This window comes from Maniola hyperantus, chromosome 6, assembly GCF_902806685.2.
Source record: "Maniola hyperantus chromosome 6, iAphHyp1.2, whole genome shotgun sequence".
Lineage (NCBI taxonomy): Eukaryota > Metazoa > Arthropoda > Insecta > Lepidoptera > Nymphalidae > Maniola > Maniola hyperantus.
The window spans coordinates 12,226,515-12,244,282 of record NC_048541.1 but is presented as its reverse complement, the minus strand read 5'-3'; the positions used below and the strand labels follow the sequence as shown (position 1 = coordinate 12,244,282).

Genomic DNA, 17,768 nt, shown 5'->3' with positions numbered 1-17,768 from the left:
TTTGATTTAAGGTTACACTTCAGCTTAGGTATGCGCTTCTCCATACAAACTTTCATACCTACGCCTGCATTTGTTATTCCAGATCTACAACTAAGCCAGATATATAATTTATCGATGCCCGCTAGGGCAGACGTGTTCTGCAGTACAGACCACGCACCAGCAAGCGCTGTGTGGGACGACCTCCAACCCGCTACACAGACAACAGAAAGTATAGGTATTAGGTACTTAGCGGGAAGTCAGTGGATGAGGAAGCTCCGTGTGTGGTGGCGCGCTCTTGGGAAGGCCTGGCAGTGGATGCAAATTGCAAACAGATTACTTAAAGTCAAAGTCAAAAAAGTTTATTCAAAATAGGTAATAAATAACATTTTTTGATAGTCGGTTGTTGCATTTGTAAAATGATGATAATAATAGTGGTGATAATTTTTACGCAAACTTAAAACTAAAGCTACGAGGGTTCCAAACGCGCAGGTCTGAGCCCACAACAAACTCAGCCTATACGGTCCAGTAGGTACTATACGGTCACTTTTAAGTTTTAGAAGTACGTTACTAGTTAACTAATGATTTACCTAACACTTTGTTGGATGTGTGCTCCATGCTTCCCTAATAACAGTAAGTATTACCTACCTATCATACTGAATAAATTATAACCGACTTGGTTTTACGTTAGATTTAAAAACTTCTTGCTGTAGAAAAACTGCGTTGCGGGATTTGGATATTTTTTTCATGTTATGTTTTTGATGAAATCTTTATTATAAATCACTGGTAAGTGGTATGTCCACATTAACTTGTTATTTAAATAGACTTCAATGTTGCCTTAATAGGGGTAAGTAAAGGCAAAAAGGTTATGTAAATTGTTATCACTACTCCTATAGCTATCCCATGTGCGCGCTAGTTTTCAAGGTCTCATTACCAAGAATAACAATCACTTTAGGTACCTACCTATTTTAAAAGTAAAGGGTAGGTAGGTACCTACCTACTTAATTGAGCTAGATCCGTCTAATGTAATCCCTGTTGAATCTGGATAATTTGTCAAGAATTGTATGATCCATGGAATGGAAGTAACTTTTGTTATGGATTGTTAAGTTAGGAAGTAGGTAGGTAGTTAGTTAGTTAGCTACTAATTCTTATTAGTATGATTTTTTTGAACTTTGCTCTAGAGTCAAACAAACAAAAGTAGAGCTGGCAACGCGCGACTTAACACTGTTAGAAGAGGCATGCCGGAACCACAGCACGCCAACCAACACAATGGGGCAATTCCCACTCCACGTTTCCCATCCTCAATTTCGTCCTCGCCCGTCACTAAACTGGACAGGCGAGAAACCGGTAAGGCAGCGGTTAGTAACTGGCTGCCAGTGATTGATCGGTCATGAAACACTCAGCACCAACCACCCACCACAGCCACATCCTCCGTCCGGTAACCAACCAGCCCGCTTGAACCTGACAAGAGCAGATCGATTTGCCTTCCACTTCTCCGCCCAGTCTCATACCTGGACTGTCAATCGTGTTCCGGCATGAGTATCCATGTATGAGCCCGCCACCTCCTGGGGCTATGCCCCATTGGCAGACGCGCGGACAACACCGGCCCCTCCCTGCCAGGTCAATTAGCCGTGTCCAACTATCGCATGAAGAGAAATTGTTAACCATGTTATCGGGGTACACCGGCCCAAGCGCTGCTCTTCCCCTCCGAACTTATCCGAAAGGGACTCGTAACACTAGGCACACTGGAAGGGTACCCCGGGTACCCCAATATAAAATACCTGGAATAACTTAATTTGATAACTTGGAATTCCTTTATTTTCATTTCTGTTCTAAAATAGGTTATTTCAGGTATGTTAAACTAATTTTGTGGCTGCCTTTGGTTGCAATAGGGTGGCTGCTATAGAGAATAGACCATTCCATATGGAATAGTCTGAGGTTATATCTCTATTTGATAAGTGACGAGGCTCAAAAGGGCTAGAACCCAGAGCCGTAAACCAGTTAAAAAATGACAAGTGACAATCACAATAAATTCTTGTCCATTTCAATAACAATTTTGTAACCTCAAAACTGAAAAACGCGCTTATTAATAATTAAATAATTTTAGAAATAAAAAGTGTATTATTTTAAAATGAGGGAAGTATTTCTGTCGAATTGCGAAAAATCATTTGTGCAAAAAATTATTTCGGAAGGCCATGTAAGTTCAGTTAAAGATGTAAAACACTTTTTATTTAAATTCTGTTAATTTTATTAAGTCTTTAATTTATTTTCAGCGATTAGATGGCAGAAGTTACAATGAAAGTCGAAAGCTAGATATTAAATTTGGTTCCGAATACGGTAGCTGTATTGTTTCTATAGGGGAAACAAAGTAAGATTTGTTTATTTTTTGTTCTCCTAAAAATGTATCGATCGCTGATAAGTAATCAGTACCCTTATTATAAATGCAAAAATGTGTTTGTTTGTTCTTCAATCACGTCGAAAATTTGAATACTTTTTAGTCAATTATTGTCAGTTCAACTTCAGTTCTCACATATAAAACTGAACAGTCTACCTATTAGTAGCTGTGTGGCCTGTATTAAACACTGTTATATGTTATAACAGTGTTTAATACTGTGTTATAACTGTCAGTCTTTACCCACATGTTGTTGTAAATTAATTAATTTAATCCAAATACTTAATTGGCCCCTTCAATGTTACTATAATTGATTTTGACAGATGTGAATGTCAAAATGAACCACCCAAGGATCAAACTTAGTAAATCTTGGTTGTAAGGTCTTGGTTATTATTAGTTAAAGATTTTAAGTTCTTACTCTAAATATTGATTCCTTACTTACCTTATTTTTACAGGGTATTAGCACAAGTATCATGTGAGGTTGTCCAACCAAAACAAATAAGGCCAAATGAGGGTATTTTGTACATCAATGTGGAAATCAGTCCCATGGCTGCACCGCAGTTTGAGGCCAACCGCCAAACTGATCTCACAGTGTATTTAAATAGGCTGCTTGAGAAATGCTACAAGGATTCAAAGTGTATTGATCTTGAATCCTTGTGTATTGTAGTGGAAGAAAAGGTAGTTAAGATTTTTGTTCCATTTATTGATTTCTTCTCTTAATCTAATACAGCTGAATAATTAGTGTATCAGCAGAAAAAGTAAGGTTAATCAATCCACTGCTTTAATCTCTCAGTCAACCTTTAAACTTTCAATGTTGACTACTGCTGAACATAGGTTCCTTGAAGGGTCTTACACACTTGCAATCCTGCAATGTTTCATCCAGCGGCACCTTGCAACGTTGTCTTCCACCTAGTGGGAGCCTGCAGCCAACTTTGTACAAGGCTGCAAAAAGCGGTCTTGCTGGAATCGGCTAGGATAGTCCGCCAAGTACTTCACCTGTCGCTCTGACTCCCGGCGGTTCTCCCCTGCCGGGGTGTAATCCTCCGCCCGGTACAAATATGTATGTATGTACAGTATTGTTTTAGTAAGAATTTTATAATAATTAGTTTTAAGGTACCTACGTGTCAATACTAACAAAAATATGATTTTGTATCTGGTAATATAAATGATTTTATTATTATTATTATTATTATGTAATGTTTATGTAGGTTTATTTATTTTTATGTATGTAAGTATATTATAACTCTTTTGGCTTTTATATGTATCTATTTTGTACACGGGCGTGAGAGCAAATAATTTATAATAATAATAATAAATACACTTTATTTGCACAACCACAAGGAGGATTACATTAAAAAATAAAAAACACAGACAGAAGGAAGATACAAAAGGCGGCCTTATCGCTAATTTTTAAGCTGCAAGAAATAATTCCTTTACTGAGATATTTATTAATCTAGTGTTATCCTTTTCCACGAGCAACATTGTGAAAGGGCTAGCAATAGATTTAGACGAGCCATTTTAGATTAGTTTAGAGATTGTGTTCAACGGAATTATCCACACTGTATGCATTAGCACTCATTTAATTTTAAATTCTTTCTTATTCTAGGTGTGGTCATTAAGAGTTGACATAAAGATTTTGAATCACGATGGCAACTTAATAGAATGCTCCAGCATTGCCACATTGGCGTCCTTAGCACATTTCAAGCGACCAGATGTGACTAGAAGTGGTGATAATATCATCATACACACATTGGCTGAGAAGGATCCCATACCAACCGTTTTATATCACTATCCAGTGTGTTTGACATTTGCTATATTTAAAAATAAGTAGGTATTTATAGACAAATGATGCTTTAAACTATGTATATAATATAAAAGAAAAAACTGACTGACTGACTGATCTATCAACGCACAGCTCAAACTACTGGATGGATCAGGCTGAAAATCGGCATGCAGATAGGCGATAGCTATTATGACGTAAAGCTAAAGGTGTAAAATAGGGGTTTGTAATTTATGCAGTCCATGCGGTCGCGGATGAAGTTGCAGTAATAAGATAGTATAATATAAAAATACTGGTCAAGTCTGTGTCAGAACATGCATAAGGTAGGGTTCCATAGTGATGGTTATTAAAAACAATTTCACTGTAAAAGAAAAACCGGCCAAGTGCGAGTCAGACTCACGCACTGAGGGTTCCATACTGCAGTTGTATTTTTTCGACATTTTGCACGAGAAATCAAAAACTTTTATGCATAAAAATTTTAGAATGTAAGTTTAGTTTGTAAAGCCCTTTCATATGATACCCCACTTGGTATAGTTATCTTACTTTCAAAATTGAAAATACCTAGTAATTATTTGTTCATGAACCAGTCACATTTTTTTGTGATGTAACCACTGGGGATTAGACACAGTGGCGTGCACAGGGTTCAAAGCCAGGGTAAGCAGTAGTTAGGAAGGTACCCACTTTGAGCATTAAGCTATTTCAACTAGGGTAACTATTTCTTAGGTAAGCAGTGCTTTTATGCCTCTATGAGCTGCACGTCACTGAATTTAGACATATTCACTATAATATGGTAGAAATTGTACAATAATTGATCTTACTAATTAATATATTGATGAGTTGAACGCATACCTTTAAATCACAGTATATGTTATGTAATAATTTTACGTTTTCAGTATACTAGTATCAGATCCAAGCCATATAGAGGAAGGAGTATGTACAAGTGCCACAGAGGATGGCGACACCAGCGGAGGTCTTTTAGTGGTCGGCATGAACCAGTACAAAGAGTTATGTTTACTAAACCTTACTGGAGCTGCTATTTACAACACAAATATTGTCCATAGAGCCATACAAAGTGCGGCAGAGACGTGCAAAAATGTGGTTGATCTGGTTAAGAAGGAAATCATAAGCGACGACAATCTGAGGTAAGGTCCAGGCGGAATGAAGTGTATACAGCAAACCGATATAGAAATGAATAGAAAAGTACGGTTCTCTTTTGCTCTGACGGCAGGCGGGCAGCGATCCTGCAGCATCAGGATTAAGGCGTTAGATAAAAAAAAAAATGGGACCATCTTGCAAACTTCCTCTAGAGTAAAAATTTTTTTTCAATTTAAAGAAATCAGTGTACATATTTTATCAAAAATATTAGTGACACTATATTATTATTATATTACTAGTGAAAAAAATAATCAATGACATTGAATCTCCAACATAATATAGATATAGTTCGCGATAGGTCGAAATAGCAATCGGGGTATGAGGTAAGTCGTGGAGGGCGGGCGCCCCAGACACCCGCACAGCGCCCGCGCTATCCCGCACCAGTTTAGCGCAGTTGCTGTGCGGGGCGTCCCCACCCCGATTGCCATGTCAACCTATCGCTAACTATACATACATACGCGTCGAATACATAACCGCTTTTTTGAAGTCGGTTAAAAATACAAGATATTATTTCAATAACATGCTAATGATCTGTGGTCAATTATAATCATTACATCCAATATGTATTTAACACCAATACTAAATGTCTCAATGTAGGTCACATGGGCCTAGTTTGTAGTCATTACAATGTGAAGGTTGGACCAGTTAACTGCTGCACCAAATATGGCTGGTGTTTGTATACAGATACAGTATACTATGTTAAGTTAATGTAAAAAAAACTATCTGTCGAGTTCAAAAGTGAAATTCTCACGATAATTTTCATGTACTTACATAAAGTAATATACTTACCCCCTACCCTAATCCTTTGATACCTAACTCAATATATAACATACTAGATAATTCCCGCGACTTCGTAGATCCGCGCGATTTACGTTTTTGAAAGATCCGCAATTTTTCAAAACCTTCCTTAGAGGGTACCTACTCAAGGAATACGCGAATAAAGTTTTGTATGTAGGAAGGCAGGTATAGATGGAAGATTATTTTGTCTCATTTTTATTTTTATCTTATTCATGTTGGCCATGTTTAGGTTTTTCATGACGTCATATTAAGCCAAATGACAAGCAGAACGTTAGATGAAGTAAACGATACCTCACTCATTAAATAGTTTTGGGAGTAACAAGCAAACGAATGAACATACACAACACACATAAAAACTGTTAAAATCACAAACCTTCATAGGCGTAGTCGGATATAGTGAAAGTATGTCCAGTAGCAATGTCACCAGTGTTCTGGTTTGTTTGGCTGTTTACGCCACGTGACAATCTAGATTCTACGACCTTGGCAAAGGTCGATGTCCTTAGCCTAATAACCTAAATTCTGCATCATTGATACTTAATATTAAAACAAAAAGTTCTTGACTAACTATTCTATGAGCATCAACAGATGTACCAACAGTCCAACAATTTGCTCGCCGATGGGTTCCGGCCTGGTTAATCCATATTCCATACTAATTATTATTATAAATGCGAAAGTGTCTATCTGTCTGCTTCACGGTCTTCACGGCCCACTCGTCAAGCCGATTTTTACGAAATAACTTGCCCCCTGGAGAAGGGTATTTCATACTTTTTGTCCCGGAAAATTAAACAGTTCCCACGGGATTCAGAAACCTAACTCCACGTGGATGAAGTTGCGGGCATCATTGATTTGGTACAGAGATAGCTTGCCTTCTGGTGGTGATGGATACTTTTACCCCGGAAAATAAAAGCGTTCTTATGGAATCTTTAAAAAATCTAAATACACGCGTAAGAAATCGCGTGCATCATCCAGTTATTAGGTAGGGAGGGACTTAAGTCGGTCAGATTTTTTTGAGATTTTACGATTTTAGGATGGGCGAGAGTTAAACATGGTATTTGCTCAGATTTACATACTCACTCTAAATTCTTTTTCAGACAAAAAAGGACCAAAATAAACTTTGCCGACATAATAACGACCGACCATGTACAGTCGCTGAGTATGAGAGACCTTAGCATCCGTCTCAAGAACTATAGCATCAGCGCGAAGATGGAGGTAGATTCAGATTTATCAGACATGTCGGATGATGGACAAGATACTAAGCCTGAGCCCAGCAAATATGATGGTAATACATTTTTTTTAAATGCTGCTTTACAAACTTTATCTCTTTATATAAATTCTAGTGGCTGATGAATTGTGTCGCTGACTCACACATTCAATGTGACCTGCCGTGCTATTCTCATCGCGTGTAGTTAGACCAGAGCCTCTTGGTTACTCTTGCTTTCCAAGGCTTCCTTGTGGTGTCACTGTTAAAAAATTGTGTTCTCATGACGTTATAGCTCTAACAGCCGTATTCAGAGTCGCTTAATCGTTACTTAAGGGCGGCTTCAGATTAGCGTATTTTTGTGCGCGTATACGGTCGTTTCAGCATACGCGCTACATTACGCGCTTCAAAAACCGGACTCGCGTATACGGGCATATTTCGGCGTGTTCGCTCAAACCGGTGGTGGCGCGCGGGGAGGTGTCTCGCGGCTCGCGCTTATACGAGCTTTGAGCGTGTGCCAAAAGGCGCGCCTTTGCGCGCCTACATGCGCTTCCAAAAACGAGCTTATACGCGCGTATAAAAAGCTAGTCTGAAACCGCCCTAAGATTGAGTTAAACGAGACAGAGCTATCTCACATAAATCTGTCTCGTTTTAACTCAATCTTAAGTAACGATTAGCGACTTTGAGTGCGGCGGTAACTTCGTCGTGTCAACACGAAAAATATACCTACAAATACATTTTGAGAACGGACTCGCCATATCTGTGTCAACTGTCATGTCAAAAGTACGTTCTTAGTTGACAGTTGATACATAGAGTAAATATGGCGAATGCGTTCTCAAAATTTATGCATTATAATATTATGTCAGTAGATGTCACATTCAAGGCAACTTTTTATTTTACAGTTGTACCATCCCTTCCTCAAACAGCTGAGATAAAGGCAAAGGAGGGTGCCTCAACATGGATAGATATATCATCAGACTCTGACGAAAACTCAAAGTAATTCAAAGCATCCATCATCGGGGAAGATCCTATATGCAACATTCTCCTCAGTCCTCTGCCAAAGTGCTAGACCATATTGGTCTGAAAAATGCATGAAGGCGCCATAAAAGTTCGCGGGAATATTTTGTCTTCGCGTTGTGTAGTGATGGATCAAAGTGACGACAAATTTAATGACTTAATATAACTTACAATTTAATGACTTGCAGTCCAACCTGACTTGTGTTGAGTATAGTGTGCTCTCAAGAATAATGGTTCAAACGTACATACGCTGCGTTCGCGTTGGTATGAGTTTGTATGGAAAAGCGTCGCGACGCGCCGCGTCGTGTCGCGCAGTGTAAGAGCGTTTAGACCTTAAGTGTACGCTAAATACTAAAATTTAATTTGAAAATGGGTTGAACAGCGTGAAATGTGTCCGGCGCGTTAACTTTGTCAGTACAGTACGCGGCCGAAAGTAATGTACATCGGCCTTTAGAATGACATTCCGGCTTTGTAGAGCGTTCTCTGTCACTCATACCTATATGACGTTTGGTCGGTCTCAACGACAGACACAGTGCTCTACAAATTTGCTATCTCCTTCTAAAGGTCGATGAACATTACTTTCAGCCGGGTACTGTACATGGTTGGCCATGTGAAATGTCAAAATTTTGACGGAAAGCGCACTGTCCTCTCCTGGGGTGTGTTGTTCAAAATTAGACACAAGTTTGTTAAATAAAATGTAATAAAAGTTACATTTTATACTTTAATGCTATTAAATCTCTCTTAAATATTAATTAGCATTGCATTTCCCTTGTCAATAAACAATCATAACATCTGATGCTGAAAATGTATATTATGTACATAGAGCATTGTCTAACTACATGAGAAATAAATAGTGGATAATTCATTGAGACGATTTCGTTATTTCTATATTATTACATAATATAATATAGAGTTCACATAGAATTTATGATATAATATATCAAACACAAAAATTGTGAACTGTGCTCTGGGTATCTACACTGCTCCAAAGGACAAATATACAGTACACAACAGGTTGAAATGGCGATCGGGAAGGGAACCCCCCGCTCTTCCCCGCGGGGTGATTACGTAAAACGTTGCAGTAGCGACAGCAACGCGACAACAGTGGCAATGCGACAGTTCATTTGCTGTTTCTCTTATTTTGCTTTGTGGCTGTCTCTGTCTAGCCGCTGTTTTGACAGCAATGATCGCGAGATTTACGCCTGTCGCAAGCCTGTTGCGAGATATGTATTCACCCCGCCGGTGCTGGCGAGCGCGGGTGAACGGGGCGTCCCCTCGCCTCATATACCGATTGCCATCTCAACCTGTCGCGGACGATACAAGAAAGTAACATACATCAAGGAGCATAAAATAGCATGTTCCAAAGGTCCACCGTTCCCATCATTCACATATCTATAGTAGTATAGTAGATTGCGCCGAGCACAGTTAGTCAATGATCGAAAAACAAGAAGTCCAAACATGATTGCCATCATCATCATCATGATCAACTCATTGCTGGCCAACTTCTGAGCACAGGTCTCCTCCAGTCTTTCTGGCCAAATGTGAATTGGACCTGCACTTCGATTGCGGGAAACCTGCATCAATCATTATTACAATCTCAATTGTTCTGATTGGCTGAATTTGTGCGATTTTTGTTGCAACAATGAAATCGCGCAGCAGGCTGTCGATTACGGTAGAATGACAGCTACAATGTCACGATCGCAATCATCTCTGATTGGTTGATGCCTGCTTACTATTAGCTACAATGTATTGTTGCAACAAGAATACCATAAATTCAGCCAATTTCAACAACGATTGCGATTGTAATAATGATTGATGCAGGTTTTACGAAATCGACCTACAGGTCTCCTCTCAGTCAAGTCCATCATGCTGGCAATATGTGAATTGGACCTGGCATGCAGGTTTCCTCACCACTTTACAACTGTGCATTGCATTAAAACAAATCATAGGATGACTTATCCTTGGCTGTACCTGTGCAGACTGTCATGTTGCAACTGCAGATTGGACTAGGTACTTGTTTTGTGGTCACTGTTGTGGATAGTAGAGATTACATTGGACAAACTGCCAATTGAATCAAGCCTCAAGCCATCATTCAAATCCATACTAATATTATAAACTAGATGATGCCCGCGACTTCGTCCGCGTGGACTTACGTCTTTTAAAATACCGTGGGAACTCTTTAATTTTCCGGGATATAACCTAACTCTGTACCAAATTTCATCAAAATCGGTTGAACGGTTGGGCCGTGAAAAGCTAGCAGACAGACACACTTTCGCATTTATAATATTAGTATGGATGCCAAATTGTGTCTGTCTGTCTGCTAGCCTTTCACGGCCCATCCGTTCAACCGATTTTGACGAAATTTACACAGGTACAGATATAGCTTGCATCCCGGGGAAGGACATATGCTACTTTTTATTCCGGAAAATCAAAGAGATCCCACGGGATTTTTAAAACCTAAATCCACGCGGACGAAGTCGCCGGCATCATTTAGTTGGACATTGGGGCCGATTCTCTTATACACAATCTCTAAACTAAACTAAATCAACAGGTCTAAATCTAGTGCTATCCTTTTCCACAAGCAACATTATGAAAGGGATGGCAATATATTTAGACGTGCTATTTTAGTTTAGTTTAGAGATTGTGTACAACGGAATTAGCCACAATTATCCCCGATGAGTGATGATGTATGGGAGCCATGTCTTAATCCTTTTAGAGCAAATCTTATATAATTATCTTATTTTCTATAAATCACAAGGAATAGCTGAAAATTATGCACTTAATAATCAAATTGTCAGCCAATATATACAAAAGTAATTCGACAATACAATATAATCAATTAGGTTAAACTTGCACTGTGTTTCATGATTTTATCACGTGACTTTTTGCCACAAAATTTATATCAATGACGATTGTATGGAATCATTTTTAGGGTTCCGTACCTCAAAAGGAAAAACGGAACCCTTATAGGATCACTTTGTTGTCTGTCTGTCTGTCAAGAAACCTACAGGGTACTTCCCGTTGACCTAGAATCATGAAATTTGGCAGGTAGGTAGATCTTATAGCTGACATTTGGGGAAAAATCTGAAAACCGTGAATTTGTGGTTACATCACACAAAAAAAATTAAATTGTGGTCATGAATTAATAATTAGTATTTTCAATTTTCTAAGTAAGATAAATATATCAAGTGGTTTATCATATGAAAGGTCTTCACCTGTGCATTCTAAAACAGATTTTTATTTATTTTTATGTATCAAAGTTTTTGAATTATTCTGCAAAATGACGAAAAAATACGACTGTAGTACGGAACCCTCGTTGCGCGAGCCTGACTCGCACTTGGCCGGTTTTTTTTTAGAAAGAATATTAGCCATGTTAAATGACTAATATTCCCCTTTCCTCTCCAACTAAGCGTCAAGCTTGTGCTAGGAGTAGGTACGACAATAGTGCAACGAGCGGGGTTTGAACCGTCGACCTTTCGGTTTTCAGTCCACTCCTATACCCGTTGAGCTATTGAGGCTTAATTGTTTTCCCATACCCAAAGGTTAAAAACCAAGCCCTAATATCACTCTGCTGGCTGCCTGTCCGCGTGTTACAGCTCATAGACAAAATGAGTTACAAACCTCAAATGGTGTTTGGTGTAGAACGTCGACCCAATACCAAATATTGAAATAGAAATTCAATGAATTACCAATTATATGAAAAAGGACCTGGAAAAAAATAATTTTTTTCTTACCCTACCATGCGGGGTATCATTGTTTACAGCTCATTGAGTAAATAACGAATGATTTTTTTTATTTTTTTCATCTTAAAAAAAATAAGGAAATGAGGGATTACCAAAGTTGGCAGTTTTAGACCGTTTTTGTGAGGGGGGCTATCTCAAAAACTTAACTAGCTAGGAGTATGAAATGTCGGTTATATATTGTATACTGAAAACAATTATTTATAAAATAGTTTGTAAAACAACAAACAGTTTTTGGGGTTTTCTTTCACGGTTTATTGCGATGTTCTATCTCGGAAAATATTTGTTTTCATACACCTAAAATATGATGTTCATAGTTATTAATTAGCGAGGTCCAACTCGCACTTGACCGGTTTCTTCATAAATTTCACAGAAAAATCGCGCGATAAAATTTCGCAGTGCAGGCTTACCCTTATATTTAATTTACTTTATAGGTATTGATCATTTTACAAAATCATAAACTGTAAAAGCTGAGATTGTCTTTTGCTTATTTTTTAACCATTTTATTACAGCAGCATCTCGATCAGAGATGTGAAGAATTTTACCAGAGCTAAGTTAGCTTTACATAATAATACAAAATAGAAACTGAAAAGGGGCATGGAACTGTAAAATTGACAAAATCCATTCCTAATTAAGCATGTTCCATCTTAAAACTTAGGTACTTAATGAGATCAGTCAAGCATAAAGCCTAGTGTTATAGACATCCTAGTGTTAGTCTCGGCCGTCTAACTCTCACTCGACCAGAAAACGCTCACTTCCCGGTCTCATGTACTATTTCAACTCACTAGCTGGGAAACAATTTTTAACTTTTGAAATCTGTGTAAAAAGTAATTCAAAATTCGAACATGACGAGCTGTGGTTTATGGATAGTGTACCTAACTTTTTATTTCTATTAAAAGAATTTGCACCCAACATTGACTTTCATCCCAATTCAATACAAAAACGCGACAAATAACAACTTTGCAGCCTTGCATAACAAATAACTATTATTTTCATAGCTCACAATCCATCATCCATAAAATCTACTTAGATGAATATCACAATTCATCAATACACTGAACTAAATGTGATGTGATTCATGCTAAGTCACCAAAACATGCATTAAAGTAATAATATGTATATATTCATGTCTTCTGTAATGTAAAATCTGGCAATTATCTAGAAAAAATAAAGAAAAAAGGCATAATATAGTTTAGAGATCTACTTTATAAAAAAATAAGCAGAAGACAATCTCTCGAATGTTGATTGTAAATTTAGGAAGAGAAATCATCTTATTACATTTTACATTAAAACTACATTTCATAAATTAAATATACATAACACTACACTGAGTCTGAATTGATGCCGTTTTTCTGGTCTAATTTATTGCCATTAGTTTTCACCATATAAATAAAGTAAGCCATAATCTCTTTTTCATTGACAGGCAAGGATTTGAAATGCTTCTGTATCACCTGTAATAGAAAATAAATAAAATTGAAGTAAGTAACATAACACTGCCTATACAAGGTTGGTGGGAATGGGGGTCAATGTACTGATTACAATAAATATTTTGACTACAAACTTAAATTTAGAAAAATTCTAGCGGTCAGAATTTTTTTGTTTGTATGGAAAGTGTTTTTTTTTCTTCAAAAGACCTTGTAACAAATTTCAAGGAATTAACAGCTGTCTTATAGTTTTGTTATAAAGAGAGAGTAAACTAAGAATTTGGTTTTGAAGGCAAAACAATGTTTACATTATGGACAGATTTTCATTTTAGAGATTTCTATGTAGATAATAAATTAAATAGATTTTTTATATTATTTCAATTGTGAATTGTAGCAATGTTAGTTTATCATAAGCTTAATAAATGGGAACCTTAGCCTTGAAATTTGAAATAGAGAGCGCTTTCTTTTAAATATTAGCCATATTCTGCAACTATCTGTTCATTACATGAAAGAAAAATTGAAATACTTACTTCAGCAAGTTGTGCTTTATTCAGTCCTTGCCTAGTAGGCACTTTGTAGTGTTTTTTATACCTCCTTAGAGTATTGACTTGCAATTGAAACCAGTCTACGTCAGGAGTGTCCATCTCTGCCTCATTGCTGTCATCCTCCGAGTCTTTAGGCCTCCTTTGCTTTGTCCTCGCACATTGTATCATTGTTTTGTGATAATCGCAGATGTATGTGTGCCTAGCCTTAAAGAAAAATAATATGGAACTTTAGTTTTTTCGTCTTTATCTTAAAAGTAGTATATCTGTGTTTGAATGAATTAATTAATCAATGAAATTAAGTGTGAATATTAATTATACATACCTGAGGATCTATGTTAAGTTTGAGCCTCCTCTGCGCCACAGTTTTCTGTATGCGCTTGCTGTATGATGCGTTACCAGCAGGTCGCCTGCATCGCTCGTTGTCATCCACAAGGCAACATATTTGATCTGAGTTACCTCTAGAATCTTCTTCTCCCGTGCTAAACCCGTTGTTCATTGGATACTCGCGTTGAATCATATATAACAGATAAATTACTTAAGTTTTACGCAAGGCCTCGCACTGGGCGATGCAAAATAGTCTGACGTATTCAAGCCTCAGCGTTGAGGTTATGATAAGTGAAAACACTGACCATTTCGGCAAAACAGTCAATTAATATCATATCAAAAGCACCCGGTTACCGCAACAATAAACCGCATTCGATTTACCACAATAGCGTTTTTCCAATCACTGCACTTTTACACGAATAATGCAATTGTTCACGACTTCATTAAAGAAGCTTATGATAGAATTCGTGATTTACGCGACGCTTCTTGAAGTTATTTTAATTGAATCGCACAAAAGTCTTTCCTCTCCAATATTTTCATATACCAGCTGTTCTTATTATGCCACTTAATCACAAAAATACAATATAATTTTGCCACAGATCGCCATTCAAGAAGACGACAGACGTCCCGTCACCTTTACAAACGCAATAGCAATAGCATTTCTCACACATTCAAAAACACCAATGCCAACATAAAATTCTTTGTGAAAATGAAAACAGTTTTCAAATGTGTGCACGAAGATGCTATAATCGTATGGCAAGATAGATATAGGTAACTATAAACAAAAAATAAAGCCCAAGCAAAATTACTGATTGGTCGCCGTATGGCGCGCAATTTAAATTAGACCAATCAAAACATTTTCCCATTGAGATAGCCCGTCGCTATTTATTAGCGCGAACAAACACGAAGTTTCCTACATAATAAGCGCTGAAATCGTGTGCTCGTTTGTAATAAATACATCATACTCGGTGAGTTTTATATTATTTGTTTTATTAGGCAGTGTAATTTTGGTCTAAATCACAATTCCGTATGGAAAAAATTATGATGTTGTGCGATTCTATTAGTTTATTTTTAGCGCTTTAATAAATAGTTTTATCATTCTAATTTTGTAAGCAAATGGCTGCCGAATACGAAGTGACACTTCACAACACTGGTACAGCTGTAGAAGGTAAGTAGCTATAGGTCTTATTATCATAGACATTAGACTCATTTGAGTGATATTTTCAGCTTACTACGAAATGAACCTAATCACACATAGGAATAAGTACTTTTATGTAATTTTAAATAAGTAGATACTGTTTTGTCGAATTCAATAATTAATTTTGTATTTTAAATCAAAACCAATAGGGATGTGCTTCTTTAATTTTTATTCCTCGTAAGTTTAATGTGACTTTTAACGAAAGTAGGTACCTACTTACCTAAAAAAATTGATTATAGATCAATATTTTATTAAAGTAGATACTAAATATTTGGTCATTTGGTAAATTTTGTTACCGTCGTTATCCAAATATTATTTTAAATTCTATATAATATGTACATATTATGCATTTTTAACTTTCACTGAATACAAAACAATTTTAAAAAATTATTCAATAAGACTAAGATTTTTAGTAAGTATTCAAAAAGTTTTTTAATAAAATTGTAATTTGTAACGGATCAAGTTTATTAAGTTTATTATTTTCTGTAATTTATCATACCTACATTTTTATTTAGGAATACTTACCTACATAACTGTTATGCGGTAATTCTACGGTATAAATAAGCATATTCATCCAGGATATATGTACCTACCTATCTTTATCTAGGCACATATTTCTATTAATATAATATTTTTACTTACTCGCTTATTCCCGCGACTTCGTCCGCGTGGACTATACAAATTTGAAATCCCCATTTTACCACCTTAGGGGTTGAATTTTTAAAAATCCTTTCTTATAGGAATTAGAGGAGGAGGAGGAGGAGGATATTTCTTTCTTACGTCATGCCAAATTTCAGCCCGATCCTTCCAGTAGTTTGAGCTGTGCAGTGTGCGTTGATAGATCAGTCAGTCATTTCCTCTTATATGTATATTGTATATATACTTAGACTACTTTTAGTCTACTTATATTTTTAAAGAAAAATATTCTTACGTGGAATATTTTACTTCATGGCCAAACGCAAGCAAATGTGTAGTTGGGGGCTCAATCCTCCCCCATAGTCCAAGAAATTATAAAATGTAGGTAGGTAGGTACATGCGCTTACGTTACTGTTTGGTAACGTAAGCGCATTTTTTACATTTTTTACATTAACCATTTTGGTCAAATTGAAAGGCAAAATTTTACTCACAAAAAAGTGGGAGGTAAGAACCCCGTAGCCAGGCCAAAAGTTTTTCTCTTTTATGAAAGGGTTTGGTTAAAATTTGGCCCTAATAACCTCCCCCCTCCCTGAATTTAATTCCTTGCCTTGGTCTGCTCCATAAAAAGCACTCATGATAGTGGTTATTGTGGTGAAAGATAGAACAAAAGACTACAGTGTATAAAGGGAGAGATAGAAATAAGAGATTGTTTTTATTTATTTATTCTGTGACAAGTCAGCTCTTGACTGCTTTCTCACTAAGTGGTGATGATTGATGAAGATATTGCCGTCGTCAATCGGATGGAAGTTGTTATACATATATCTATACCTCGTATCGTATTTACTGGAACGCTAAATGACTTGGTGATAGGTACATGGTTTATACATGGTACATAGGCTGGTAGCCACAGCAGAAGCTTCCCAGTAGACCAGACCTGAGCCAGTTAAGAAGTTATACGTTTCCAAATTGGCCATGTTGAGTATTGAATCCTGGAACTCCCACCTATAAGACCACAGCGCCACCACTTATCATGTACGTAAAACTTTATCGCACTTTATCTAGTATACATTATACTCCCTTGAATATAATATCATTACGCTAGTTATGCCATTTGAAATCGTATTAAACATAGAGGGTAGTTGATCGGAAAAGTATGACAGGTAAGTATGACAGGACATATGGCGGTATTTATATCTGAACAAAGACGCTCTGTCTGTTTTGATAATAATCATGTACCTATATACAGATTTTATTTATTTTTATGCATAATAGTTTTTGATTTATCGTTCAAAACTTCGAAAAAAATACCGTTCTTACCTTAATCTCCAAAGTTCACCAATAGAAAAATCGTTATGGTCAAAAGAAGTTTATGTATATTTTACAGGAAAAATAAAACCAGTGCTCTAACCATCATAGTTTTTTTTATAGTAATAATAAACCTCTATAAACAAAGATAGTTCTGCGGTTCGTTAACAAAAGTGATTCTTACCGTTGTACTTCTTCTGTAGTATGGAACCCTTGGTGCGTGAGTCTGACTTGCACTTGGCCGTTTTTTACGCATTTATACTTACTTTTGGTTTTCAGC

The 17,768-nt window shown here is 36.8% G+C and overlaps 2 protein-coding genes across 2 annotated transcripts; one reads left to right on the top strand and one right to left on the bottom strand.

The window, feature by feature from the left end:
* Positions 1-2,010: 2,010 nt before the first annotated feature.
* Positions 2,011-9,183, top strand: Rrp45 (exosome complex component Rrp45). The gene is made up of 7 exons (XM_034969124.2): positions 2,011-2,173; positions 2,250-2,344; positions 2,824-3,046; positions 3,975-4,195; positions 5,042-5,290; positions 7,193-7,380; positions 8,202-9,183. Exons 1-7 carry the CDS (start codon positions 2,108-2,110, stop codon positions 8,297-8,299), a joined length of 1,140 nt encoding a protein of 379 aa, XP_034825015.1. The 5' UTR covers positions 2,011-2,107; the 3' UTR covers positions 8,300-9,183.
* On the bottom strand, positions 8,999-15,103 carry Sap30 (SIN3-associated polypeptide 30). Its single transcript, XM_034969143.2, has 3 exons — positions 14,348-15,103; positions 14,011-14,229; positions 8,999-13,507 (listed from the first exon to the last, which is right to left on the bottom strand). The coding sequence occupies exons 1-3, from the start codon at positions 14,540-14,542 to the stop codon at positions 13,379-13,381; spliced, it is 543 nt and encodes a 180-aa protein (XP_034825034.1). The 5' UTR covers positions 14,543-15,103; the 3' UTR covers positions 8,999-13,378.
* Positions 15,104-17,768: the final 2,665 nt, after the last annotated feature.